This window comes from Suncus etruscus, chromosome 6 (genome assembly GCF_024139225.1).
Source record: "Suncus etruscus isolate mSunEtr1 chromosome 6, mSunEtr1.pri.cur, whole genome shotgun sequence".
In the NCBI taxonomy this organism is placed as follows: Eukaryota; Metazoa; Chordata; class Mammalia; order Eulipotyphla; family Soricidae; genus Suncus; species Suncus etruscus.
The window spans coordinates 73,421,709-73,448,066 of record NC_064853.1 but is presented as its reverse complement, the minus strand read 5'-3'; the positions used below and the strand labels follow the sequence as shown (position 1 = coordinate 73,448,066).

Here is a 26,358-nt window from a genome sequence, read left to right as displayed (position 1 = left end):
ACAGTCTCCGTGTTGGCTCCAAACATACGTGGGGAAGAGACTGCTCCTCACTTGAGCACTGGTCCCTGAGAACATTCTCCCTTCCCACGAGCCACCATAAAGATTGACCACAGAAACCATAGCACCGGGTTTCCAAGGCTCAGGAAAGCAGAGGAGTATTCAGAAGACACCAGGGGCCAGAGAGGTGGTACAGTGGCCAACCCAGGCTCAACCCCCAGTGCCCACATGATCCCCTGTGCCAGCAGTCACTCCCAGAGCTGTATAATAGGTTCATTAAACTGCTTGTGTCCCTGCCAAGCTTGTTTTACGGCTTTTGAGTCAACAAGATAATCACCATTTTCTTCTATATGCTGGGTGTGGCCCAATACCCTACTCAAAAAAAATTGCAATAAAATCTCAAATCTAAACAACCCAAAATTTAACACTACCACAAAGAGCTCAGGAGCACAACACTATTGGGGTCTTCATATGTGTTGCTCTGTGGCTCTGAGTTTTCTCTGCCCTAAGAACAACCAACCAGACGTCGACAGAGGAGGAAAGCAGGCAGAAGACATGGAAGCAGTGTACTCAGGTGTGACAATTCGAGCAGTTAATAAGTTGTGCCTGTGTGTTGGTGTTTTGCTGAGCCACAAGTGTGGCTCAAAGGCCCAAGAATCAGGTGGGTTCTGACCTTGGCCTGGGTTAGGGAGCGAAGCTTCTCCTCGCAGGCTCTTTCAGCAGAAGAAAGTGCCTCCATGGCCTTCCAGTTCTTTTCTCGTAGGTCCTGGGAAAGGACATGAGGTAAAGCAAGACAGGTCAGCAGCTGCCATGTTCCCTCCTGCTTCGCGCCCAGAGGCCTCAGATGTTCTAGCAGGGTAGGGTCTATGGCCAGCCCTCCCGACCTCACAATGTTCACTCTGGGGAGCCTGCACTGGGTCCAAACACACCTTCCCTGGGCCCTGACTGCTTTGCTCCTGACAGCACTAATAGGGCCAGGTATTATGTACATGACAGGGTTGCCCTCACAGAACCAGTACTGGTCACAAATCTCAGAGGAAAGCAGGCAGGCAGGAGGGACCAGAGGCAAAGCAGGCTATGAGAATGGTGATCAAGCACCACATCCAGGGAGGATGTAGCATGGCCAATGGGTGCATTTTCTGCTGTCAGTCCCCTCTCAGACACAGCTCCTTGCTCTGGAATTGCTGTGTGGTAACCCTGTGAGAGCCAGGCTGGGGATGTACAATGGACTTGAGTGCTCCCCCGTCCCTCACCGAGAGAACACAGGCCTTCAGACAAGAGGTGTGTGGTGGGAGTCAAAGTGAGGCCCTTTACTAGGATTTAGCCTACACGCCCAGAACTCACATTATTTTTTACTTTCTGCTGCTCCACTGCCTCCTTGAGCTCGGTGGTCTCCTTCTCCATACTCCTCACCTGGGACTCCAGTTCTCTAAGGCTGAAGGGAAGAGGGGGTCACTGCCAGGTTCAAGGACACAACACAGTCCATCACCTTAGCCTCTTCACACTGCTATAGCTGCTGATCTCTGCGTGGCCATAACCACTAAGCCAACCCAACCCATGAAGCAAAAGCCACCTGCTCCACGCTCCAACTACTCCCCACCACAGTCTTCCCACAGCCTTCCCTCTAGATTCCAGGGCACAGTAGACTATGAATGCAGGGAAGTTCCCTCTCCCTCCCACCAGGAACAGCATGACAGACTAGAAGAGGCAACTTTCAATCCCCTGGGAAAATGGCAAAGCCAGGGGTTCTTGTTGGGGGTGGGGGAGTTCCTGATAGGGGGATTCCTGCTCCAGGGGTTGTTGTGCCCCAGAAGGGTCCTGCTGCCAGCCTGAATACATGAGATATGGTCACCAGCACTCAGAGGGGAGAGATGCCATGACTGTCACCATGGTCCACAATCAAGAATTTGGGGGCTTTTTCCCCTCAAAGGAACTTGAGCCATTCGGGGCACAGAAACAAGAGTTAATCTTTCTGCTCAGTCTGGGGCCATTTGTGAGGGCCCCAGGAGGGTCAACTCCACATCTCACCCATGGTTGCTCTATGACACCTGGTTATAGCACTCATGATCCACTTACTGACACAGCCTCAGAGCCTCCGTTCTAGGGACTCCCACATCCACAGTGGGAGCCAACCCACCTCAGGGTCAGTCATACTCAGAAAACACAGGAGAGTCTGGTCGCTGGCAGTGACAGGGAGTCCTAACATCAGTGTGCCCTGAACTGCACTGAAGCACTGAAGCTCAAAACTAAGGAAGATAGATGCCCAGGTACCTCCAGATGGCACAAGTTCCACACTCCTGTAAAGCTGCAGCCTTGGTCCCTGAACCATCCTGCAGGCAGAGGCAACCCCAGCCAGAGAGTTCAACCCACAGTAGCAGTGCTAGGTGAAAAGGCAGGTCTGCTCCCACCAAACCTGCCATTTACCATGTAGATGAAATTTCTTTCTTTTTTGGAGGGGAGGGGCACCCAGTTATGCTCAGTGCTACTCCTGACTGTGCTCAGGGATCACTCCTGGTGGGGATCAGGGATAGAGAAAACATCTAGAAAGCTGGGGATAGAACCTGAGTCGAGCACCCTACCAGTACTGTCCCTGGCCCCTTTGTTTTGATTTCTGGGCCACACCTGTTGGTGCTTGGGCACCATACATGGCACTGGGGATCAGAGCCAGGCCAGTGGTATCCAAGGCTAGTGCCTCAGCCCCTACATTATCTCTCTGGCTCAACCAGAGGAGGCAGAGGAATGTGCCCAGCTGCTTGCCCACAAGCAGGCTTCCTCAGCCACTGAAGGGGCTGGTAACTTGTACCCAGGGGAGCAATTTTAGCTCTGAACCGATTCCAAAGGCAGGTGCCCTGTACCACTCCTTACCGGGCCTGCTGCTGGTCTGGCTCTGCAGGACTGGCCTGGAACAAGACAAAACTGACACCATGAGTCACCATGTAGAGCAGCAGCCCCCCTGCTCCAGGGCATCGCCCACAGGCCTTCCTCCGCTGACCTGAGCATCTCTCGCCTGGCCTGCCTCCAGCAGGGCCTCAATGGAGCGGATTCTCTCGCTGAGCTGTGAGTTCTCAACCCTGGCTTCATTGAGCTGGCCCTGGAGACCACTTAGCTCCTCGCTCTTGCTCTTCACCTCGGCCTCAGAGAACTGGAGTTTGCTGTGCAGCTCTGTGGCAAGGCAAAAGGGAGCAAGGTGAGGTGACAGGCAGGAGGTGCTGAGTTGGACACCCTGCGGCTGAATGGTCCCTTGGTGTATGGCCACGGAGAGCACCCTCCTATTATCTACTTGGAAAGACCCATATTCACTGAAGGTCTAATTGCTGCTTTCACATGGAGTATCCAGTTTGCTAATGGAAGATCACAGCCTGGCTCTTATCTTGGAGTGAATGAACTGCTTGCAGATCACTCAGGGGGAGAAGATGGAAATCCAAAGTAGATGTCATCTTTCCTTGATGATGGGCTCAGACTGACTGAGACCAAGGGCAGGGCTGATGGAGCCTGAAGTCTTTAGGAGACTGCCTGCCCCATGGGCCTGCCTTCCCCAACCCCCAGATCTTGAAGGTCCAGCTTTCATGGGCCTCATGACCCAGTGACCTTAGGGAAGTCCCTAGGCTCCTTGTTTGTATCTATGATGCTGTGAAGTCCCCAAGCCTAGTGTTGACTCTAAATCCAGGCTGTCACTTCCCCAACTGCCTGACACTGGAGCAGAACCTGAGCTCCCCAGCACCCCCACACAAACAACCCCCGCTGTGAGCCCTCAGTAGCAGCCAGAGTACTCTGTCCTGCAGAGGTCTAAAGAAGTCTCTGGTTCCTGATTATGAGAATCTAAGCCTGCCAGTCGGAGCTCCACCTTACACCACAGCACCCAGATTAGAAGTGGGGTCCCATCACATTCTCCCCAATCCCAGAGCACTCTGTCACTCTACACAGTACCCACACTTATCACATGGGCCACCTGAATCAAGTTCGCATGGCACTCGCCAGCCACTTGCCTGCCTGATCATTCCCAGCTCCCTGTGTATGTTTCCCACATCAGCCAAGTTCAAGATCTCTCCCAATTTCGGGACTGGTGTTCAGATCTCAGTTCAGCTCACACATTCCCTTCACCTCACCTCACCTTTCCAAACCCCACACAACTGACTCAACATAGCAGGGACCAAAAATTTAGGCCCATGGGCCTCTCATTGCCTGTTCTGTTGAATAAAGTTATTGGAACCCAATAAGACCTACCATTTTTTCTAAGTCTGCTGCTGCTCTAGCACAGGGCAGCTGTGACCTCAGGGTCACAAAGCCAAAGGCATTTATTCCCTGGTCCTTCACAGAAATTCCCTGCCCTACCTAAGAAAGCTACGGATCTGACCTGTCTGCAGAGCAAAGGATCTAGGAACCCTGCGTTCAAACTCTGGCCTTGCTCCCCACTTCACTCCTGGACAAGGCCGGGCTGCTCGAAGCGGCCCATGAAACTGGTCAGGAGAGCTGTGAGGTCTACCACAGGCAGTCTCCCATTACCTAGCCCCACTGCTCTCTGCCGAGAGTGGAGGTGATCCATGAGCTGAGGGGAGTAACCCACACACAGAGGCAGAAAGGCATGGAGGAGTCACTGCAGGAGCTGGCAAGGTTCTCGGGGGTCTGGGAGACAGCACATAAGCCCCTGCAGAGGCAGAGCCTGGCCCAGCCCACTCACCCTTCATCTGCTGCTGCTGCTCCTGGGCTTTCTCGGCGTCTGCCCGGAGGCTGGCGTGGCTCGTCTGGGAGCGGCACAGTTCCCGGCTGACCTCGTCCAGGCGCTTCTGGAGGGCGTCCTCGCTCTCCTTGTGGGACATCTGCATAATGGACAGAGGAGAAAGGGCCACAAGGAGATGGAGCAGAGCCTCACAACCTTCATCAACCTTGCCATGGAATCCCCCAGAATTAAGAAAGCCAGTCACACACATATGCACACTCCCCTCTGCCAGAGATAAGCCCACCTGAGCTCTTAAGGCTGGCCTGGTCTTTGGAGAGGGACAAACCAGATGTGTCTCCCACCTCTCCTCCACCAAACTGGAGGGTTTCCCAAGGGGGGCTATAAAATGAAGCTCCTTCTCAACTAGCCTCAGAGAGGAGAGGAGAGGGGAGGGGAGGAGAGGGGAGGGGAGAAAAGGAAAGGGGAGAGAGAGAGGAGAGAGAGAGAGAGAGAGAGAGAGAGAGAGAGAGAGAGAGAGAGAGAGAGAGAGAGAGAGAGAGGAGAGAGAGAGAGAGAGAGTGTGAGCTTTTTCTGAGTGCATAGCCCTGAGTGTTACTGGTTGTGATCCAAAAACCAAAGCCCCCCAACCCCCCCTAAAAAACACACAAGCCATTTCCAGTAAAAAAAAAAAAAAGGCTTAGGGGGCCGGACAGATAGCATGGAGGTAGGACATTTGCCTTGCATGCAGAAGGACGGTGGTTCGAATCTCAGCATCCCATATGGTCCCCCGATCCTTCCAGGAGCGATTTCTGAGCATAGAGCCAGGAGTAAGCTCTGAGTGCTGCCAGGTGTGACCCAAAAACAAACAAACAAACAAACAAACAAAAAGCGTGTGTGTGGCTCTATAGCTGTGTGTGTAGTGTGTGTGTGTGTGTGAGTGTGAGTGTGAGTGAGGACAGAAAGGTCCATGCCTGGTGCTGAGCCCAGAACAAGGCTGGCGCCAGTGCTAGGAAAGAGCACCCTGGAAGTGAACAAAAAGGACCAGAAGCTTTAGCGTGAACCCTGAAGATCCCAACTTCATCACCATCCCATGTTCAGGTAGGACTGCTTAACAGAAAAATGAAAACAAAAGCAAACAAACAACAACCACCCACCCAATCCAATTCACCCATTCAAACCTCCCAACCCTGCATTCAGCCTTGGCTCTGCCCTCTCTTGGTCCTACAGACATGTGCGAACTCCAGCCTCCTGCTGTGTTTGTTTCTAGTCAGGACAGACACTCTCAACCTTTCTGCACTGGCTCCCAGTTGAACTGGACAAAAAAAATATTTCAAAGACTGCTGATGGAGAAATAATGTCCTGGTTTATCCCCATATTCTTGTGGTAAGTGGTAGCAAGTTTCTACGTGACTGGTGAGAAACTGGATGCAGGTTGGAACCACGTGCACCCTAGCCAGTTTCACTGCACACATCCCATAGTCCTGCTCAGTGCCTCCACAGGACAGGATCCTAGAGCCCTTCCTGCTACAAAGGGCCATCATCCACAAAAATGCAATGTAGGCAAAGTCACCATGGCCCCCAAGTGGCAGCTGCCTCCTGCTGGCCATCTGCTCCTAAGGAAGGGGAACCAGAAGACAGCAAAGTACCCAAATAGGAGGCCACTCTGTGCCACAAAGCAATAGGGATGATCTTTCTCTTGAGCAAACTGAGGAGTGTCTGGGCCTCGGTCAGAAGCTAAGACAGGAAGATCATCTACCCCACCCAGAAACCAGGGGCAAGGATGGCAGCCTTTAAGCATTCTTTCAAATACTAACCTATTCTGAACGTGGGTGCAGGAGCTCAAAACCTCCTTGTGGTAGGCCGGGGTAGGGGATGAGAAGGAGTTGTTACTAGTTTCCTGAGCCCTCAGCTTCCTAAGGAATTCTAATAGTCCCCTCACTCAGACGGTGACAACAATCACCTGAGTGATTTGCCAAGTGCTCAGCACACTAGGGACATGGGGAGAATTATTGTACAAGGCTACCAAGCTACAGGGACTGTTAATTGGGTCATGGTGGAGGGTCCTGAGTGGAACAGTAGCTATGGCTAGGCAAGAATGGCCCCAGCCTTTCTGCTATGCATAGGTGAGGTCCCCTGGGAAGGGGTCACAGAGGTGATTCCTGCCCCAGCTCACCTGCAGCTGCAGAACCTGCTTCTCGAAGGCAGTTGCCTTGGCTTCCAGAGCCTTCCGCTGCTGCTCCTCCTGCCGGGCAGACTCTGACCTCTCAGTCAGTTCCTTGCTGACCTTGTTGAGCTCTTGCCGGAGTTTGGCCAGCTCTGCGTTCTGCCTGCAAGACAGTTCCCAAAACCCCACGCTGATGGACAGCAAAAGCAAGAGCCTCAGCTCCCCAGGCCCAGTGCAGCCCAGAGACCTTGCAGCCCCTGTCTCCTTCTTGTTCAACAAGTATGGGCACCATGAGCCAAGCCCTCCTGTCCTGTGTGGCAGTCTGCAGGCTGGTGTGCTGATGCATGTCCTGCTCACTAGCACAGCCTAGAGGTGAGACAGAGCAGTGAAGAAAGGCATGCTAAAGCACCCACCGTGAGGCCCCAGAAAGGGCATGGAGACAAGGCACACCTCTCACTTGGCGACCAAGACACATCTAGGGCCAGGAATGGAAGCTGATTTGCTGTGACACCACTCCCCTGTCCCCAAACTCCACCCTTCATGGAGCAATGTTTCCCAGACCCCTGGTGGGTGATATAATGGCCAGAAGGGTGACCAGCTGAGCATTTTACAGAACCTCAAAGTATCTGCCCCAATTACCTCCCAGCCTCTGGGTATTCTTTTACTAACTTAGTCTCAATGAAGAAACTGCAAGTACAGTTATCTCGCACAGTAAAATTTTCATAATGCTTCTAAAATAAGCAACCAGAACCTTCAACACCATTAGTGAAACCTAGGGAAAAAGCTCAAGCCTGGGGGAAGGAGGCTTGTGACAGAAAGCATACAAGCTTTTCCAGTGAGAGGTATGAGAGCAGGATACATAGGCAGGACCAGGAAAAGCCCCTACACCTTGAGACAGGGTGCTCAGGCCACAATAATGTCATAGCAGGCTGACCTTGAGCAGTCCGTATATAAGGAAACAGAGTCTTATGGCCCCTGTCCAGCCAAAAGTGTGCTTCTATCCCTGTTCTGGGAGCCAACTCTTATTGTTAAGCGCTGACCAGTAGGAGAGGTTCAGAAAAGGCAGCAGGAGGTGGGAATCCAGTAAAAAGTTTCTCTAGCGGGGCCGGGTAGGTGGCGCTGGAGGTAAGGTGTCTGCCTTGCAAGCGCTAGCCAAGGAAGGACCACGGTTCGATCCCCCGGCGTCCCATATGGTCCCCCCAAGCCAGGGGCGATTTCTGAGCACATAGCCAGGAGTAACCCCTGAGCGTCAAACGGGTGTGGCCCAAAAACCAAAAAAAAAAAAAAAAAAAAAAAAAGTTTCTCTAGCAATTTGGCAGCGACCATCCAACAGGAGCAATCTGGCAGGGATGACAGTAGTGGCAGTCTTCTCAATCTCCTTAGCTTTTGGCTTTATATTCCCCCAGCCAACTGCCATCCTGGGACTTTACAAGGGGCAGACACTATAACTAACATCTTCATCCTTAAAGGCACTGTAGCATACTTATGGGTCTTTAGTGCTGCCTTTTGCTGAATCTTTCCTACTGTACCAGACCTAACACTAACAGCTGGTACCCAAAAAGGGTGATTAATGATCCTCTGGGGAATAAGAATTGTGATCCTGTGGATCGAAGCCATGATCCCTTCATAGATCAAGGCCCTTATTCAAGGTGGAGTAAATCCATGCTGGTCTCCTGGATATATAATCAAAGTCTTTTACCCTATTCCATGTCTTTCAAAGACTTACTGTTATTCATTTTATTAGGGATGAGGTCTTGCTACAATATATATCTCCAAATAAGAATGATAAAAAGAAACAATACTGTACTCACCAAATTACTTAAAGATATTACACCCCTCAGCCTCTCTCAGGTCCAACAATTGGGCAAGAGATTGTGACTCCATTTGGGGTTTGAAAAACTGGAGAAGACAACCCCAAACCTCACAAACAAGGAGTAGATGTTATAATTGTGGAAATTTTGGCCACTAATGATGGGATTGCAGAACCCTCACTGGCCCCACCTTCTGGAGACCACGACCCAGACACCTTGCCCAATATGCAATGAAGGAGATCACCGGGCAAGGAACTGCCCCAACAACTAACAGGTATCAGGAAACTGGGAAGGGGGCCAATCCCAGGTCCCACAAAATCAAGGGACCAACCTAACACAGGGCTACAGCTAGTAAATTCATTGAAACCTGACACTGCAGTAAGTGCTGCCTTGGATATCCCCTGCACTGACACATCACACTAACACCAGCTCAATGTGCCTATAAACTGAAAACCAGAATAAAGGGGCCAATGCCATCAGGCCTACTCTTAAGAAGAAGTCTAACTATAAAGGAATGAATGTGCATGTGGAAATAATAGATTCCAATTAGAAAAAAGAGATAATAATTGTTATTACAGTACCAATAGTATGGACATCTAATAAGAGAATACATTGCTCAATTCTTGCTTCTTCCATTTGTTATGCCTGGCCAACCCAAGAGCACACAGTTTGGAGGTTTTGGTAGCACCCTTAGCAGTCTCTGTAGATCCCCTAGTGACCTTTACCATTAATTTTTGTAAGCTTGTAATATTACAAAAAGCATGCACCCACCAGTAATTTTAGGGATACATGGAAAATAATTTAAAGGAACAATTGACATAGGTGCTGATGTTTCCATCATTTCTTCCCAATATTGGCCCCACCATTGGGCCATGAAGGAGATACCTTATGACTGAAATGAGTAAGCACTTTACCTTCTTCCTGTCTGACAGAGTGCTAGACCACATGTTGGTCCATAAGACATACCTCCATAAAATCAAGAGGATAGAAATTGTGTAGACTACCTTCTCAGATAACAATACATTGATATTAAAAGTGAACCACAAAGGGGCACAAAAGAAAAGCTTTAACATCTGGAAATTAAATAGCTCACTGCTGAACAACCAGTAGATCAGAAAGGAAATCAAGACTCCTGGAAACAAATGTGAATGAAAATACAAATGATGACAATTTGTGGACACAGCCAAAGCGGTACAATAGGAAAAGTTATAGCTTTGCAAGCACACATCAAGAAGGAAGAAGGGGCCTACATAAATAACTTAATGACAGCTTATAAAATTATATTGATCAACAAAATGAAGCAAAAATAGGTAGGCAGAAGGAAATAAGTTTAGAGCAGAAAATAATGAAGTGGAAATCCAAAGATCAATGAAAGCTAAAGTTAGTTCTTTGAAAAAATAAACAATCTCGATAAACCACTACCAAAACTGACAAAGAAAGGGAGAGAAACTTAATAAACCAGATTAGAAATGAAAAGGGGGGTAATATCACTAGATATTAATGCAGAAATTCAAACAGTAATCGGAGACTATTTTGAGAAACTATGCCACAAAACCTAAAAACCTGGAAGAAACTGTCAGGGGCCAATCCCTGGTCCCTCAAAATCAGGGAACCTTTTCATCAATAGTTCAGCTTCCCAGCCCAATCCACAGCTTAAGCTCATTAAAGCCTGTCACTTCAGGAAGCTGTGGTCTTAATATACCCTGCCCTGAAGATTTAACCATAATTTCTGCTCAATGCCTTACAAGATTCGATCTAACAACAAGGCCAATGCCTCCAGGGACTTTAAGAATGATTTTAGGAAGAAACTCAAAGGAATTGTTAAACACCTGGGAATTATAGATTCTGATTATGTTGGTCAAATAATAGTTCATGTTACTACTGTACCCACAGCTTACTTTTTTTTTTTTTTTTTTGGTTTTTGGGCCACACCCGGTGACGCTCAGAAGTCGCTCCTGGCTTGGGGGACCATATGGGACGCCGGGGGATCGAACCGTGGTCCATCCTAGGCTAGCGCAGGTAAGGCAGGCACCTTACCTTTAGCGCCACCGCCCGGCCCCCCCACAGTTTACTTTTTAAAAAGGTGAAAACATAGCTCAAATTTTGTTACTTCCTTATGTTATACCTGGCAAATCAGAATGCATCAGGGAAGGGGGTTTGGAAGTACAATCCAAAAGTGCTAATACATTTACAGCTTTTACTGCTAAGCTTAAAGAGGAAAATCCAATGTTAAATCTTGAAATTCAGGGCAGGGAGTTTGAAGGAATTTTTAACTCTGAAGCTGAAATATCTGTGATTTGTTTAAGAAATTGGCCCCAAAATTTGGCCTTACAATACATTCCTAACAACTTAGAAAAAATAGGAGGAATCTTGCCTCCAGATTCCATTCACGAGAGGACTAGGTATTTGAAGTGCGCAGGACCAGAAAATCAACAGGCTGTTTTCTTACCATAAGTAGCTCCAGTTTCAATGAGCCTCTGGGGACATGATTTGCATAAAAAATGGAGGGCATCCCTCATCCATACCCCTCCCAGCCCATTAACGAGAGGATTCGCCTTTTTAATTGGGGCCACCTGGATTAAAGCATCCAGAACCCATCCCAATCAAATGGAAATCCACTGTTACAATTTGGATTCTCCAGTGGCCCATCAACAGCAGAAAACTAGAGACACTTAGAAACTTAGTCAATCAATAGCTGAGACTGGGACAAATTGAAACCTCCTTTTCTGAATGGAATTTGCCTACATTTGAACTAAAAAACAATCAGGTAGCTAGAGATTCTTATCTGCATAAGAACTGTAAATGCATCCATGATTTCTGTGGGAAAGTTACAGAATGGCTTACCTTCGGTAGCCATTCCAAAAGACTGGCCTTAATAGTAATTGACTTAAAGGAGTGTTTTTATAACATTTCCATTCACCCCAAAGACAGAAAGTGCTTTGCCTTTTCTGTTCCTTCTCTCAATAACAGGGCCCTTATGCAGTGATTTCAATGGATGGTTTTGACTCAAAGCATGGCAAACTCACCCACTATGTGTCAATATTTTTTGACGTGGTTTTATATTCAGCTTGTAAAGTTTCCCCAGGCATATTTGATTCATTACATGGATGACAATTAATGGCCACCCCTACTCATAGAGAATTACAATGTATTTATGAATTTGCTGTGAGCTGCTTGCAGGGTGCTGGTTTAACAATAGCCACAGGAAAAAAAATCCAAACTTTGCTTCCATTTCAATACTCAGGCTTTGTATCAATGAATCCCCAAAAGACTTCTATTTATCAGAAAAATCTAAGGACTCTTAATGACTTTCAAAACTCCTAGGTCATAAAAATTAAATTGGATCCTTCCATCTCTTGATTCCAAACTCAGAACTCAACTTACTTAGAACTTTGAAAGGAAATCCAGACTTTTTTTTTTTATAATTATCTTTATTTAAACACTGTGATTACAAATATGATTATAGTTGTATGATGGAAATCCAGACTTAATAGTCGCAATGTTTAACTTAAAAGGCCCAACAAGACTTAAATTTATCCATGGACTGGCTCCAAAAGTCCTATCTTTCCAGGTTCAAACCTGGAGAGAGAAGATGTGGCTTTTAATTTTTGCAACCCCACATTCTCCTGCAGATGCTATTGCTCATCTGTCTGGGCCTCTAGAATGGTTTGTTTCAACAACAAGCAATCTCACACATGTGTGCCTTATTGGGAATTGATCACTGCTATTATCATCAAAGCAAGGCTCAGAGCAGTTTCCTTGTTACGTTTTGATCCTGAAATGATAGTGTTGCTGATTCCAAAAAAGGAAATACAGTGGGTTCTACCACTCAGTGAGCCCCTTCAATGAGCCCTATCTAATTTTTCAGAAGTTTTCTCCCATTATCCTGCTTGAAAGACCTGGGACTTCTGTAAGAGGAGACACATCGTGTGATTTCCTCTATTATCCACTCATTCCCTATACCTGATGTTCCCATTTTACACAGATGGATCATCATCATGAAAAGGTGATATTACTGGCCCTTTGCTGACCACAACAGTGTACCAGGGGTCCTCAAACTTTTTAAACAGGGGGCCAGTTCACTGTCCCTCAGACCACTGGAGGGTCTGACTATAGTAAAAACAAAACTTATGAACGAATTCTTATGCACACTGCATATATCTTATTTTGCAATGAAGAAACAAAACATACAAATACAATATGTGGCCCGCAGGCCATAGTTTGAGGACCACTGGACCAATTACAAGTCTGCTCAAGTAGAACTTCTACTTTAAATTACATCACATGTTGCAGAGCTGTGCAATGTAGTAAGCAATTCAGCTTACATAGTAGTTCCTCGCATAGTAATCATCTCTTTAAATGCTCATAACCAGGTTGTTCAAGATTTGTTACAGCAATTACAAACACTTCTGAAAATAAAAACATTCTGAGCCAATATTTATCATTCACATTAGAGTCTACTCTGGCCTCCGAGGGTGATGGCTCTAGGGAATAAAACTGCTGATCATCTGGCCATGCCAATGTTTAAATCACCTGCAGAAGAACATACTGTGCTACATACAAATGTCCACTGCTTACATGTGAACTATCATATTCCATGGAGGCAAGCCAAACAAATAGTCGATACATATACCATTTGTGTACCCTTGCATAAAAGAACACATGTAGCTGGGGCCAACCCTAAAGGGTTGCAAACTAATGATTTATGACAAAGGGGATATTACACATATTGACTTTTTTCCTCCATGTAGTGGTGGATACATAGTTCTATTTAACATGGGGAGTTCCAATGACTTCTAAACGAGCTAAAGCTGTTTGCACCTTCATGCTACAATGTTTTTCTGTAATGGGTATTTTACAGTTTATAAAAATGGACAATGATCCTGCCTACATCAATAAAACTTTCCAACCACTTGCAAAGAATGGCAAATCAAACATATCACTGAAATCTCCTATAATCCACAGGAACAAGTCACAGTTGAAAGAGCTCACAGAATCTCAAAATTCAAATATTAAAATATAGGAAGAGGCATGCCATCCACTGACATTTTATACTTAACATTATTATCACTAAACTTTTTAAATTAACTCCAAAGAGAGTCCTAAATAGCTGCAGAAAAGATGTTCAAAAACAAAATAAATAATTCACCTATTGGGATAAAAATGGATAATAAATTTCCTGATCTGTGATTGCTGTGAGCATTTTCTCAGACTCCACAAGACCATGTTGCAACTGAAGCTGTGATCCGGAATTTATCCTGCCCTCAGACTATTTCAAGACTTAGGGGATGTTTATACCTTCTCTGTATACTTCTTATGTGTATTTCTTCAATATGTATATATTTTTTCTTTTGGACCATACCCAGTGACGCTCAGGGGTTACTCCTAGCTATGCACTCAGAAATCGCTCCTGGTTTGGGGAACCATATGAGATGCTGGGGGATCAAACCACGTTCCGTTCTGGGTCAGGTGCATGCAAGGCAAACACCCTACCACTGCACCATTGCTCCAGCCCTGTATATTTCTTTTTTTATATATTCTTTTTTTTACATTTTTATACATTTATATATATATATTCTTTATTGTATATTTAATTACGTAGTTACAACATTCCCCCTTCTCTTTAGATTTGCTAGTAGGAATTCTTAGAAGATAGTATAGATAGTACCCTTGAAATTTTGTGCTTTTTATAGAACCAGATTAGGGATTATTTGGTTTGCTATTATCTTCTCCTTAGGCCCAATCCTTTTGTATGGGTACATTAAAATTGAAAAATATTAGATTCTAAGAGGAGTTATTATCCATCAGGAATAAGAACTCAGTAATTTCTTGTTACACGGACCTTCCACACCAAACATTTGTCAAAGGGACTTGACTTAGACTTTAGTTGCTTTGACATAAGCCGATTATCACCGAACCTTGGGTCTCATCTTTAGGTTTAGCAGGGTTCTCTCTGCACTACAGCAGGAATTGACCTTCTACCAATCCAGAAATTAACCCTGGATGTGTACCAACTGTCCACAGTCTGGGCTCTGTTCTCAACATTGAGATAAGTTCTGGAGATCAAGAGTCTCCCAACCCTAAGGAGGATAGGGCAAATCCCCTCCTACCAGGACACTCCTAGAGAGAATAATAGTCCCAAAGACACCTTCCAGCTCATCATGTTGACTTGACATTTGCATCTTTACATCAGCCAAGCCTGGGTAATCCTGTTACCATAAAGGTGGATTAGCCTAGGGAAACTGAAGATCATCTATAAATGAATGGAACTGCCTTGACACATATTTGCCCCAGGGTGGGCTAACATGCTAACCATATTATGGCTTGGAAATCAGCAATGACTTGCTTTGAAGGCAAATTTCCCTGCCTTGCCACAAAACAGTGAGATGAAGCCAGGAGATGCATCAGGACATCCTGATTTTGACATAGTCAAAGTCTATGCTAACACCAATGTCTCGAATTACTGAAATCTGACAGTGAAAACCATAATTGAGAAGAATCTTTCCTGAGGTCTTGAAGAAAGACTTTGGGATCAGACAAATTCTCATGCCCAGAATCTATAGTTGGTCTTCTGGCAGGATGCTTTATGGGTAGGGATACCTTATTTTTAGGCCAAAAGTTTTTCTTCCTATTTTCCCAACTTTAGCTGTGCCTATGCAAAGTATTGCCAACCTTTATCTTTTAGTTAGAAGCATTCACCCTTTTCTTAGAACAATGGAATGTGAATTACTTTGTTTTTCTATAGTCTGTTAGGGGGAGATGTTGGATTACTCAGTATTTATTATCCTCCACCACAGGGTGTGGTCTGGTGTTGGATTACTGGGCCCCTCCCTACTTAGTATTCATTCTCCATGGTAGGATGTGGTCTGATAATATAAAGCCAGGGTCTCAGGATTCTCTGGTCTTCCTCTGCTAATCTATCTTCCTTCTTGGGAGTGGAAGATTTGTGTGTTGGAATTCCTGGTTTGATTGTTGAAATTCTTGAACCCGTTTTTACTCCCTTTCACTATGTAGATTATTTCCTGCACCGATGTTTGCTTCCAGACCCGTGTTTCTCCAGGTCCTGACTTTGGAGCCTGAGGCTTCATTCTTAGCAATGGAGCTTCAACCCCCCCATTAGGATTAAAAGAAATGCTGTTTGCAACCAGCCCACCATCTACCTGAATTGGTTTCTTTGGAGTCCTGGCTTGAGAACCTGGCTCTTTTGACCTGCAGAGGACCACTGACTTCCTGCACCGATAGATTATGTCATCAGCTGAAATCCTTTGTATCTGACCTACCTCAAACTTGATTGACAGTGTAGAAAAATACATGGACACTTTTATTCATACTCCCCCCCCCAAAAAAAAAAGTTGTTTTTACTATGGAAAAAGGAGGAGATACAAGGAAACAGATACTTACAGCCCCTGGTTAGACATAAGCAGGTACTGTCTCTTTAAGTGTAAAGATGTCAGTTACCAGAGGTCTGTCCCTTGTAACTGCTGTTTAGGTCAGTTGGCTGAAGGGTATATAAAATAAAGTGCTAAGCTAGGAAAGAGACTCTGCTGCTGCCACTCCTGCCAGACTGCTCCTGCTGGATGGTTGCTGCTGAACTGTTTACCAGACTCCTGGCTACTGGCACCTTTTGCTGAATTTCTCCTACTGCTCCAGGTCTAACACTAATACATCAGGCTTGGGTCCCATCAGGACTTTTTAAAAGCCACCTACCACGGGGCTGGAGCAATAGCAGAATATGTAGAATATGGAGGGTACTTGCCTTGTACAAGTTCAACCCTCTATGGTTCCCACATCCTGCCAGGAGTGATCCCTGAGTGCAAAGCTTGGCATAAGTCCTGAGTGCAACTGGGTGAGGCCCCCAAACCAGGGGAGAATAAAAAAATAAAGCCTCCTGTGTGAATAGGCATGCAAAAATACATCTGCTATTCAGGAGCCATGCTGTGGAGGCCTCTGACCCAAGCACAAGCAGGCCGTGGATCCCACCCCTCCTCAAACACAGGTACAGGCAAGCCAGGGAGCCCTCTGACTCCCTAAATGCAGGCACAAGCAGGCCATGGTGCTCTCTGGCCCCTAAACCCAGGATCTGAGAGGCCTATGACCCCAACATCCAGGCATAGGCAACCCAAATCTCACTCACTCTTTTGTGGTCTTGACTATGTGCAAGAACACAAGCCATTTAAAGACAGAAGCCCAGTAATCCCAGGTACATATTGGGGGGGGGGGGGGGGGGGGGACACGACACGGACAACAGCAAGGCTGCAGCAATGCCCTATACCCAGTAAGGATTCAGGGTGCACCCATCGAGCCTCATAAGTATGGGAAGATAAGGGGCCCCAGGGCTCGGAATCCCCATGGCAGAATTGTCACTTTATGTCTAGAGCAGTCACTCACTTGCTTTCCACCTGGCTGGTGGCCTGGTTCAAGGCATCCCTCAGGATGGAGTTCTCCTGCTGCAGGCGGGCCAGCTGTGTATTGGGGCCATTCTCCAGCTGCTCTTGAAGAGTCCGAATCTGCAAGGACATTGGCAGGGCCTCAGGGGCTGCTCACCCACCCGTCAGGCTGCTCCGCCATACAAAGAGCTGACTTGTGGAGTGAAGTTTGTGAAGTCAAAGCCAGATCCCTCAAGCCTTGTATGCCAGCCCCTCCCCATACCCCATGCCCCAAGCTGTTTCTGCTGCAGGGGTTGGAAAAAGATTTCCATAAAATAAGGACCTGCACATGGGGGCCTGGCCAAGAATAGCACCTACCAGGCCTAGCCCCCACCACACACCTCTTCTCACTCCTTTCTCTTGGGCCCTGAGCAACCAATTCCCTGTGTATCCTACCTGGACGAGTATTCTGAGACAAAGAACGTGGCCACCAGCCACAGCCTCCAATTACCTGGAGGAAAACACCTCCCACACCTTGCCAACTTCCCATGCACACCCCGTTGTGAGCAGAGGCAATCAGGTTTGGGGCCCCAACACAAAGGCCGAGGCAGAATCTGCTGGAGCTGCTTCCAAAGCAGAGAACCTGGCTTAGAGGCACCTAGGAGAGGCACTACAGAATATGTCACTTGAGACCATGGCAGTTGTAATTAAGTACGGGTTTTGTCACCCGTTTTGGGGGGATATACCTGGCAGTGCTCAGGGCTAACTACTGGCTGTGCACTCACCCTGCCCACTGTATTACTCTAGCCCTAAGAAGTACTCTGAAACAGCATTTCTGCCTCCCCGACTATTGCTGATGCAATCCCATGGGCCCTGCCCTGCAGGAGTGTGATGCCCACCTTGCCCTGCAGCTGCTGCACTTCTTTCATGTGCTCTTGGTAGCTGGCCTCCATGCGCGCCTGCACAGCTGTGATCTCCTGCTCCCGGGCCACCAGCTGCTTCTTCACCTTAGCCTCTCCGGCTGCAGCTTTGGCCTTTTCTGATGCCAGCTCCTGAGAGAGAAGGGACCCAGGGGTTTGTGAAGAGCTACTCCAGTAGGATGAGACAGGCATTGCCCAAGCAACAGGCTGAGAGTGGTGAAGCTAAGAGCCCACTGCCACCGTAGCAGAGAACGGGTCGTCAGTGGGTAGTCAGTGGGAGATGGGTAGTCAGTAGGGAACCCAGCTGCTCTGGGGAGTCACGGAGAAGTCCTGAGATCACTCAGACACCCTGTAAAGCAGTCACAAAAGCTACCATGCTGTTCCCAGGCTCTACAGAGACTTGGACTCAGTGCTAGAGGGAGTGCCATGTTTAAGTCTCTTAAACTTGAGAGCCAACAAGGCCACCAGCCTCAATGGCTCAGTGGAAACCTGAACAGAGGCCTGTTTCACAGGGGTAGGCCCCAGGAGACTGGGCTTCAATGGCAATCTCTCTCTCACTCACACCCCATCCAGCTCCAGCCCTGAGGTCCCTGGACTGTGGGAAAGGTGAAGCGGTTCAGGTAAGGGCAGGCTGGGGTCTGTCGGAGGCACTGAAGAAGAGGGCAGAACTGATGATGGAATGTAAGGTCCCTGGGAGGCTGCAGTGTCTTGTCTGGTGGGCCCTTCATCACACAGGCAGCTATTTGTTGTATACCCAACTGGCCCCTGTCCTGTCCTGGGCAGTGAGCCAGAGCAAAGGGCAATCTCCAGAATGCGGCTGCCAGGAAGAACCAATCATCAGAAGGACCACAAAGGCCCTCCTGCTTGACATGAGGGAAAATCAGAAGCCAGGGATGGGCTCAGGGAGGAAGCTCCTAGGACACACTGGCCTCACATTGCAAAGTCTGCCTGGTGTGGCAACAGGACCATGAGCAAAACCTGATCAAAAGGGGTCTGAGTGAGAACAGATCCACTCTGAATCTGTAACCAAGCAGGGGTCTGCTTCACTCCTGTGTTGGGCAAACTGCAAGCCATGCCAAGGTTAACTAAGCACACAGGGCATGGAGTAGACAGACTGCCCATGGTCGAGAATGGCTGCAAACACAGGGGCTGGACCCTAAGGCTACCATAAGGAGAGCTAGGCAGGGACTTGGGGCTAAGTAGTCTGCATGTCACTAGCAGAACAGGTGTGGTAGGGATGGCCCAAGTCTGTAAGCACTGGAAGCCCATCAAAGTAGCTAGTGAGGTGCTGGAAGCAGCCACAACTGAAAGGCCTATAACCAGACTGGCAGCAGGTGATGCTTCTCACATGCAAAGGCCCCCTGCACCCACTTCAGCTCACACCAGGAACCCAAGGACACACCACCACATACCACTCTGGGTAGGCCTCATAGAGTGCTGGGTTCCACTCAGACCCAGGTGAAAAGTCATTCTCCTGGGACCCCCAGAATTCAATGGGGTTTCCCTTTCCTTTTTGCCTCTGAGCTTTTTGCTTTGGTTTGGAACCACACTCAATGATGCTCAGGGGTGACTCACAGCTCTATACTCTAGAATCACTTCTTGTAGTGCTTGAGGGGCATATTGGATGTCGAGGATTGAACTCCAAGGTAGGCTGTGTGCAAGGCAAATGCCTTCCCCGCTGTACTATTACTCTAGCTCCTACCTCTGAGTTTATAAAGGTCAGAGAAAACCCAGCCTGTCCTACATGCACCTATTATGCCCTCCAAAAAAAAAAAAAATTTTTTTTTTAAAGCTCAGAATTCCAGAGTTCCTTCTGCCCTTCATATTCTCAATTCAGTGGAAGGCATCAAACATACTTTCCTGAAAAGCCTCCTCAGGGATCAAGAACACATGCCCTGTGTCAGGAGCAGATTAGCTTTGCAGGACTCCTGGAAGGTAACCTAGGACATAGGCCCCAAAGTTCACAAAGACAGTACTTCAAAAGGCCGATGTTTCCAGCCCTGTTCATGAGTTTCTCAAATGCATGAAGGGGACCAGGAGGCTAGGCTGGAGTTCTTGGGGTACCCAACCAACTAACCCCTGCAGGGTATGCCTGGACTAATCGCCCTGGATCAAGTTCTGCAGGGGCTTCACCATATTTCAGGTCTGGACTGGCAAGCGAGCACCACATTCCCTGAGAGTCCAGTCGGACCTCTATTCAGACCCTAGGAGAAAGAAGGCACCAAGCCAGCTCCCACACACTCAGCATAGACAAAGCCATGGACAAAGTCAGCATGGCACTGCCAGAAGAGTACGGCATGGCCTATTACCATTACCACCTCCCATGGCAGTGAGGCATTGCCACACTCTGGATAATTTAATAAGAATATAGCATGGCCTATTACCATTACCACCTTCAATGGCAGTGAGGTATTAACACACTCTGGATATTTTAGTTTCCCACAGCTGCATGAGGGAGGGCTTGGAATCGAATTTGCTTACGACTCAGCAAAACCAGAGCCCTAGGGTCCCGGGAGCACCAAGAGGAAAGAGGCAAAGGCTCAAGGCACAAAGGGGCTTCCTCTTTACTCCAAGTCAGTGAAGGTCACTGGCCACAGGCTGGGCAAAGACAATGTTGCAAAGCTGCAGTCCCGCCCCTTGAGCTGGGCAGGCCAGGGGAAGCTAAAGAAGGCCAGCCAAGAAAGGAAGAGCAAACAGAACTTTACTGGTCAAGAAAAAACCTCCAGCCAGCCAGGCCATGAGGCCGGCCACACAAGGAAAAGAGCAGGGCCTATAGGATAGAGGAGGAGCACAGGGTGGTGAGATACAGGAAGAGTGTAGGGAGAGGCAGGGTGAGGGGAAGGAAGTGTTAGCTGCCAAAACAAAGTTCAGGGATGCCTGAGATGAAGCTTTAAGAGGCTCTCACAAGGGGGGAGTAGTAGGAGGGAGAGGGGAGGGGAGGAGAGGGGGAGAGGGGGAGAGAGGGGGAGAGGGGAGAGAGAGGGAGGGAGAGAGAGAGAGAGAGAGAGAGAGAGAGAGAGAGAGAGAGAGAGAGAGAAAGAGAGAGAGAAGTGGGGGAAGGGAGGGGAGGGGAAGAGGAGAAGAAAAGGGAGGAGAAAGGAGAAGAGGGAGGAGAGAGAGGAGTGGGGAGGGGAGTAAAGAGAAGAGGAGGGGAGAGGAGAGAGGAGATAGGAGAGGAGGGAGAAGGAAGGAGAGGAGAGAGAGAATGGGCGAGAGAGACAGAGAGAGAGATAGAGAGAGAGAGAGAATGGGCTAACGAGTCTGCTCAGCCAGAGAAAGGCAGAGGCTCCTGTGCTGGTCGGCCACTGAGCTTACCAAAAATCTCACCATGCAGCAGGAAGCAGACAGCCCACAGGGAAGCATGTGAGGACCTTCTACATAGAGTCCTCCCTCCCTGCATTGCCCCAGCCACTAGCTCCCGCTCACTCCGTACATTACCAGGTTGCCCCACTGCAAGAGGGCAGAGGAATACTTGCCATGAGAACTCAACTGGGTCTCCTCTTACTGAAGCTTTATTTAGGAGATTGCCTGTTTACTCAGACAGAGGGTAAAGAAACCACCAGCTACTAAGCAAAAGCCAGTAAGCCACAAGTCAGTAAGCTGGCTCTGGGGTGAGAGGCCCATTCCCAGGATGCCACACTCCAGCTTCTGCCATGTGGCCCCAGAGGAAAGGGCAGGCACATGGGCATACTATATAGGCTGGAGCACAGCAAGTACATCCAACGACGAGTGTGTCTGACCCACTTCCCAGAATGTCTTGGGAGGGAGGAGGGGAAAAGCTACCAAGAAGGCTGCCCATCTCCAAGGACCTGCCCTTTTCTGCCCTCCTGGGACAGCACAAAGTAAGAATAACCACCTACCCTTCAAGTACACTTCCCTGGATGTAGCCTAGTGCTACAACAGCCTGGCCATGTCTAGGCCAGAAACTCAGGCAACCTGTTGGCCTCTTGTCTCTGTGATGGTTCCCAGAAAGACCCTTCCAGCAAGGAGCACACACAGCCTGGTGAAATGAGGCCCTTGAGGCCCAGCCATCTCGTGTTCTGCACTTGCAGCTAGAACTGACAGTCTAACCATAACCAGTCCCTGGGACTGGGCTGGAGAGAAGAGTTGAGTTCTGTGAGTGCTGGGCATAGGAGCCCCAGCTTGTCCTGGCTATGCCATCCCATTATCAGCTAATTCTGATTGAGCTGAGTACCAAGGCCACATCCCAGCAGGCATGAGGATGAAGAATGGTGCTAGGACCTATAGGTTGATGGCAGGACCTATAGGATGGTACCAGGACCGTGTGCAGTGAGACTGAGTGGCCCTGCCACCCAAAGCCCACCAGCACTGTCCTGCAGATCTCAAAAAAATATTCTGTGTCAACAGGCTGGGCTGTGGCAGTGGCCAGTCTAGAGTGACCCCCTAACATATTGGTGCCTCACTGCCTCCATAACACACACAGGAAGGCCCACCTAGAGTTACTGAGGCATGCTATAGCCCAGTGCTCCCCCAATACAGCCTCCTGAGACACCCCTGGGACTCACCCTTCCTGGAGATGGGGTAGGGTAATGAAGTGGGCAGCCTAGTGGGCCCTACCTTATTAAGTTCCCGAAGCTTGCTCTTGGCAACGGATGCATCTTCCTGCTCTGTGGCCAGCAGTTTCTCCTTCTCCTCCAGCTGACGTTTCAGAATGGCCACAGGGTCGCCCTTCTGAGAGGCCTAGAAATTCCCAACACAGCTTAGTCTCTTCGGAGAATAAGCTGATACATGGCTCATTCCCTGCCCACTCCCCACCGCTACCCTCAGCATTCAGACCCTGACAGGAGAAGGGCTGGAAGCAAGGGTGTCGCCAACAGGTGCTACCTGAACCGTGCTAGGGTATCCAGGCCTGAGAGCTACTGGGGCCAGAGGCTTTGGAGCTCTGGATCATTTGGGGGATTCTGCAACCCCTGCCAGGTGGAAAAAAAATCACTGTGGGTTCGCAGGCAGCTATGCAGGGGAGATGCATTTTGGGGAGACTGGGGCCAAGTCTGGAGGGGAGGGGTACAAATCTGACCCCTTCTGGCAGCACCTGCCCAAAGGACTCCTCATTGCTCAAGGCAGGAGCTCAGTATGACATGAGTGCCCACTCAGTGAGGGTCTGAGTGGGATAAATGCCACCAACTTTGAGGCAGAGACTACAGTCTCATTCTCAGGACCCCCAAGCTCTCAGCCCAGCAACCTCAACACCTGTCCAAGGAAGCTGAACACATGCGGCCCAGAAGCAGGCCTATCCCAGGGGTACCCAGAAAGCTTCTGCACTGACCCAAGCCATGGGATGAAAATTAAGAGAAGACTAAGTGTGCCACCCAGGTCCCTGCACACCCAGCTTCCCCTATACTCCTTCCTTCCACCACAGGAAATCAGCTTAGGCTCAGCTCAGAGCTTCATCTTCAGAGCACAGCAACAGGACCCGCGCCCATCTGTGATCACTGGGCTGCAGAGCTGAGCCACAGAGAAACTGGCAAGAGCAGCCAGCCCATGGGGCAGCTCCATGGCAAGCACTATCCTGACCAAGCAGAGAGGAAAGTTCAGGAAAGAGCAAAAACCTGTTGATAGCTAGGATAGCCAAGGCCTACCTTGTGCCAGGTATCCTGGACACCTGCCTTCTCAGACAGTATCTCGATGAGCCGCTGGGCCTCACCTTCACTCAACACCATGCTTCCCACAGTGGACACCAGCGTCTTGTAGGGGAGGCAGAGAGGGCCGTCAGCATCCTGAGGTCCTAGGAAGCAAGAGAGGAGAAAGGAGCAAGGATGCCACTAAGACTCTAGCACCAGTCAGAGAAGAACCACCGTCCACCACCGCGAACACCCGGGCACAGCAAAGCAAGCCAAGGACACAGAGCCACAGGCAGGAGCCTGGAGGCCTGCCTCAGGTGGCAGAGGAAGGTGTCTTGGAGCCATTCAGGTTCCATAGCAGGCTGGATGCCGCTGTCCTGGGGACGAGGCCCTTCTCAGGATAAGGATTGAGCACAATATCATTTCCTTCCCTTCTTTTTCTATAAAAGCCACTTAGGCCTAGTTCTTGACCTAAACGGCTTGCCTGGCTCTCCCATGACCTGAATTTTAATGGACCAGCAGCCCAGGCATTTAGGCATCTGGCAGCCTCCCTCCACTATACAGCACTCCCAACCCCAAGCCACATCCTTGCACCCAGGGGAGGATAGAAAGCAAACATGCTCATGGGCCAATGTTGGTACTCTCTGGTCCTGTGGAAAGAAGGCTGATTCCCATGCACCGAAGTTTCTATACCTTATCTCCTGCTCCCCAAGCCCCGTTTCCAACACTCAAGACCAGACCTAGCCATGAGGCCTACATTGGCCCAGAGATGATGGGCCCAAACGCAGCTGAAGCAAAGACAAGGGTCCAGGCTACAGTAGCACTTTCAGCAAAGACCCCTCACCGCAGACAGAGAATGGGGAGTCTCCGCAGAAACCCTGAACTCTCTTACTTGTTGCGATATTTTCACTTACCAGGCTTAATATTTTCATCACAAGGGGCAGCATTTAGCACGACCGTTTAATACAGGGAGCATGGGCTATGGATGCGCAGGTGCTATTGACACCTCATTTTCCAGCTACTTACCTCACTTTTAGTGGGAAATTAAAAACAGCCTCACAGACACGAAAGTCCGAGTGGCACGAGTGGGTGGGCGCCACACAATGGGTACCTCCCCTTCACTCTGTTTTCCTCTCAGTGAAATGCGTATATCATACAATGTTAATGGTAACCAGAACATCCCGCAACCTTCATAGTAGCCAGAAACACACTCAAGAACATTCTGAGCACAACAGAGCCCCAACTAAAGAAGTGTTTTGTTTGTTTGTTTGTTTGTTTAAGATCAAACAAGTCTCAGGAAGAAACCTTGCTTTCAGGTGGCATTTGAACTTGGGGGTTTCCTAACTTTCCCATTCAGTCAATAGCCAGATATTCACAGCCAAAGTCTTCCAGGCCCTCTTGCCTCCCTTTCATCACTTATCTGTGCAGAGATCCGGCCCTACCCTACTATTTCTGGGCACCTGAAGAAATGGGACTGGTGCAAATGGACTTATATGGAAGTGGAAGCACAGAGTCAGAGACCCAGGTTCTGAGAAGTGAATCATCATAATAGCTCCAACAGTTTTACATGATACACGTGGGAATACCAGGCCATTAAGTTAAATAAAATGTTGAAATTAAAAAAGATGCATTCCATTTGTTTCTTATTTGCCTTTCTGAAAAAGCTGACCGCAAGGAAAGCTTCATTTCTTTTCATGACTCCCTCATGCACTTCCATGGACAAGCCAATCTATGCCTTGTTCTCTCTGAAGAACCTCAAATGGAAATCCCTGCAGAAACCTCAAAATCACTGGGTGCAATGCAAGCCTCTCCTAAAGAGGACACCCGGGGGCACCGCAACAATCCCAAGAAAATATTCTGACTGGCACCCTGGTTAGTCTTTACCAGAACCTTCTAAATTTCTCTAATTGTTTCTAAGGTTTCTCCAAACCTCATCAGATACTTCAGTGCATCCCAGGGTAGTCAGGGGGATTGACTTATCACAGATAAAACAATCTACCACCACCCACTCCTCCAGAAAACCTCCCTGGCTTTCTTCATTCTCACAAAACTTTTCATTCAGTCTTTTAGATCAGATCTGTGCTGTTCATGTTTTCCCCAAAATCAGGAGAAGAAAAGCTGGAAGAGAACTGGAAACCACTCAGAAGCAGACACCAGAACCTGAGGAGCTCTGTGGGAGTCACATTCACTCCTGGGTTTCAGAGTCCTCTCCCCACATCAGGGGCACTCAGCTCAATCTGATATCAAGCCAGGGACACCCATACTCTCCCTCCCAGGAACACTGCCCTGCCAGGACCCCATTGGTAAAAGCAAACAACCCATACCCAGAGATCCGAGCATTTGTAGTATGACACTCGAAATGAACCCTGTGGGCCATAACATCAAAGCTGGCTGATTCCATGGAACCCCCAAGGCAGTGAGAAAAGACAAGTTTTGCATGGCCTAGCAGGTGAGAATGAACTATGGAGGGTGTGGTTGGAGGAAAAGCAGGTCAGTGGCTCACTGCAAAAGCAGCATCCATAGCCTAGCTTCCAAGAGATGCAGGGATTCCTCTGAGAAGGGTGGCCCAGGGCATGCTCAGACCAAACCATCAAAGAAACAGAGCCGCAGGCCTGCCCTAGGTGAGACTGTCTGCTCTGATATTAAAGCTACAGAAGAGAAAACTAGCCAATCAAATAAACCCGAGGGCTGACCAAACACCTCCTGGTCACCCTCAGGTCCAGCCTGCAGGCCACCTCCAGCAGCAGCCAAGGTCAACAAGGCAGCCAGTCCAGTGGCAGGGACCTGATCTCCAGATCTGCTTCTTCCCAGAAAGATTCCTGGGTGCCCCTTCCTCCATCTGGGTCTTTTACCTGTTCTTCC

At 48.6% G+C, this 26,358-nt stretch overlaps 1 protein-coding gene across 4 annotated transcripts in view; it reads right to left on the bottom strand.

The window, feature by feature from the left end:
• The window catches only part of RRBP1 (ribosome binding protein 1), a 45,947-nt gene that overhangs the window by 7,819 nt on the left and 11,770 nt on the right, over positions 1-26,358 (bottom strand). For all 4 annotated transcript variants that reach the window (XM_049774321.1, XM_049774324.1, XM_049774323.1 and 1 more), the window contains 10 exons: positions 23,515-23,660; positions 22,493-22,615; positions 17,894-18,046; positions 17,017-17,135; positions 6,827-6,980; positions 4,676-4,814; positions 2,990-3,159; positions 2,863-2,897; positions 1,342-1,432; positions 671-763 (listed from right to left, as the gene is read on the bottom strand). In XM_049774321.1, coding sequence (XP_049630278.1) covers positions 671-763; positions 1,342-1,432; positions 2,863-2,897; positions 2,990-3,159; positions 4,676-4,814; positions 6,827-6,980; positions 17,017-17,135; positions 17,894-18,046; positions 22,493-22,615; positions 23,515-23,660 — 1,223 coding nt within the window. The remainder of the gene's footprint in view (positions 1-670; positions 764-1,341; positions 1,433-2,862; positions 2,898-2,989; positions 3,160-4,675; positions 4,815-6,826; positions 6,981-17,016; positions 17,136-17,893; positions 18,047-22,492; positions 22,616-23,514; positions 23,661-26,358) is intronic.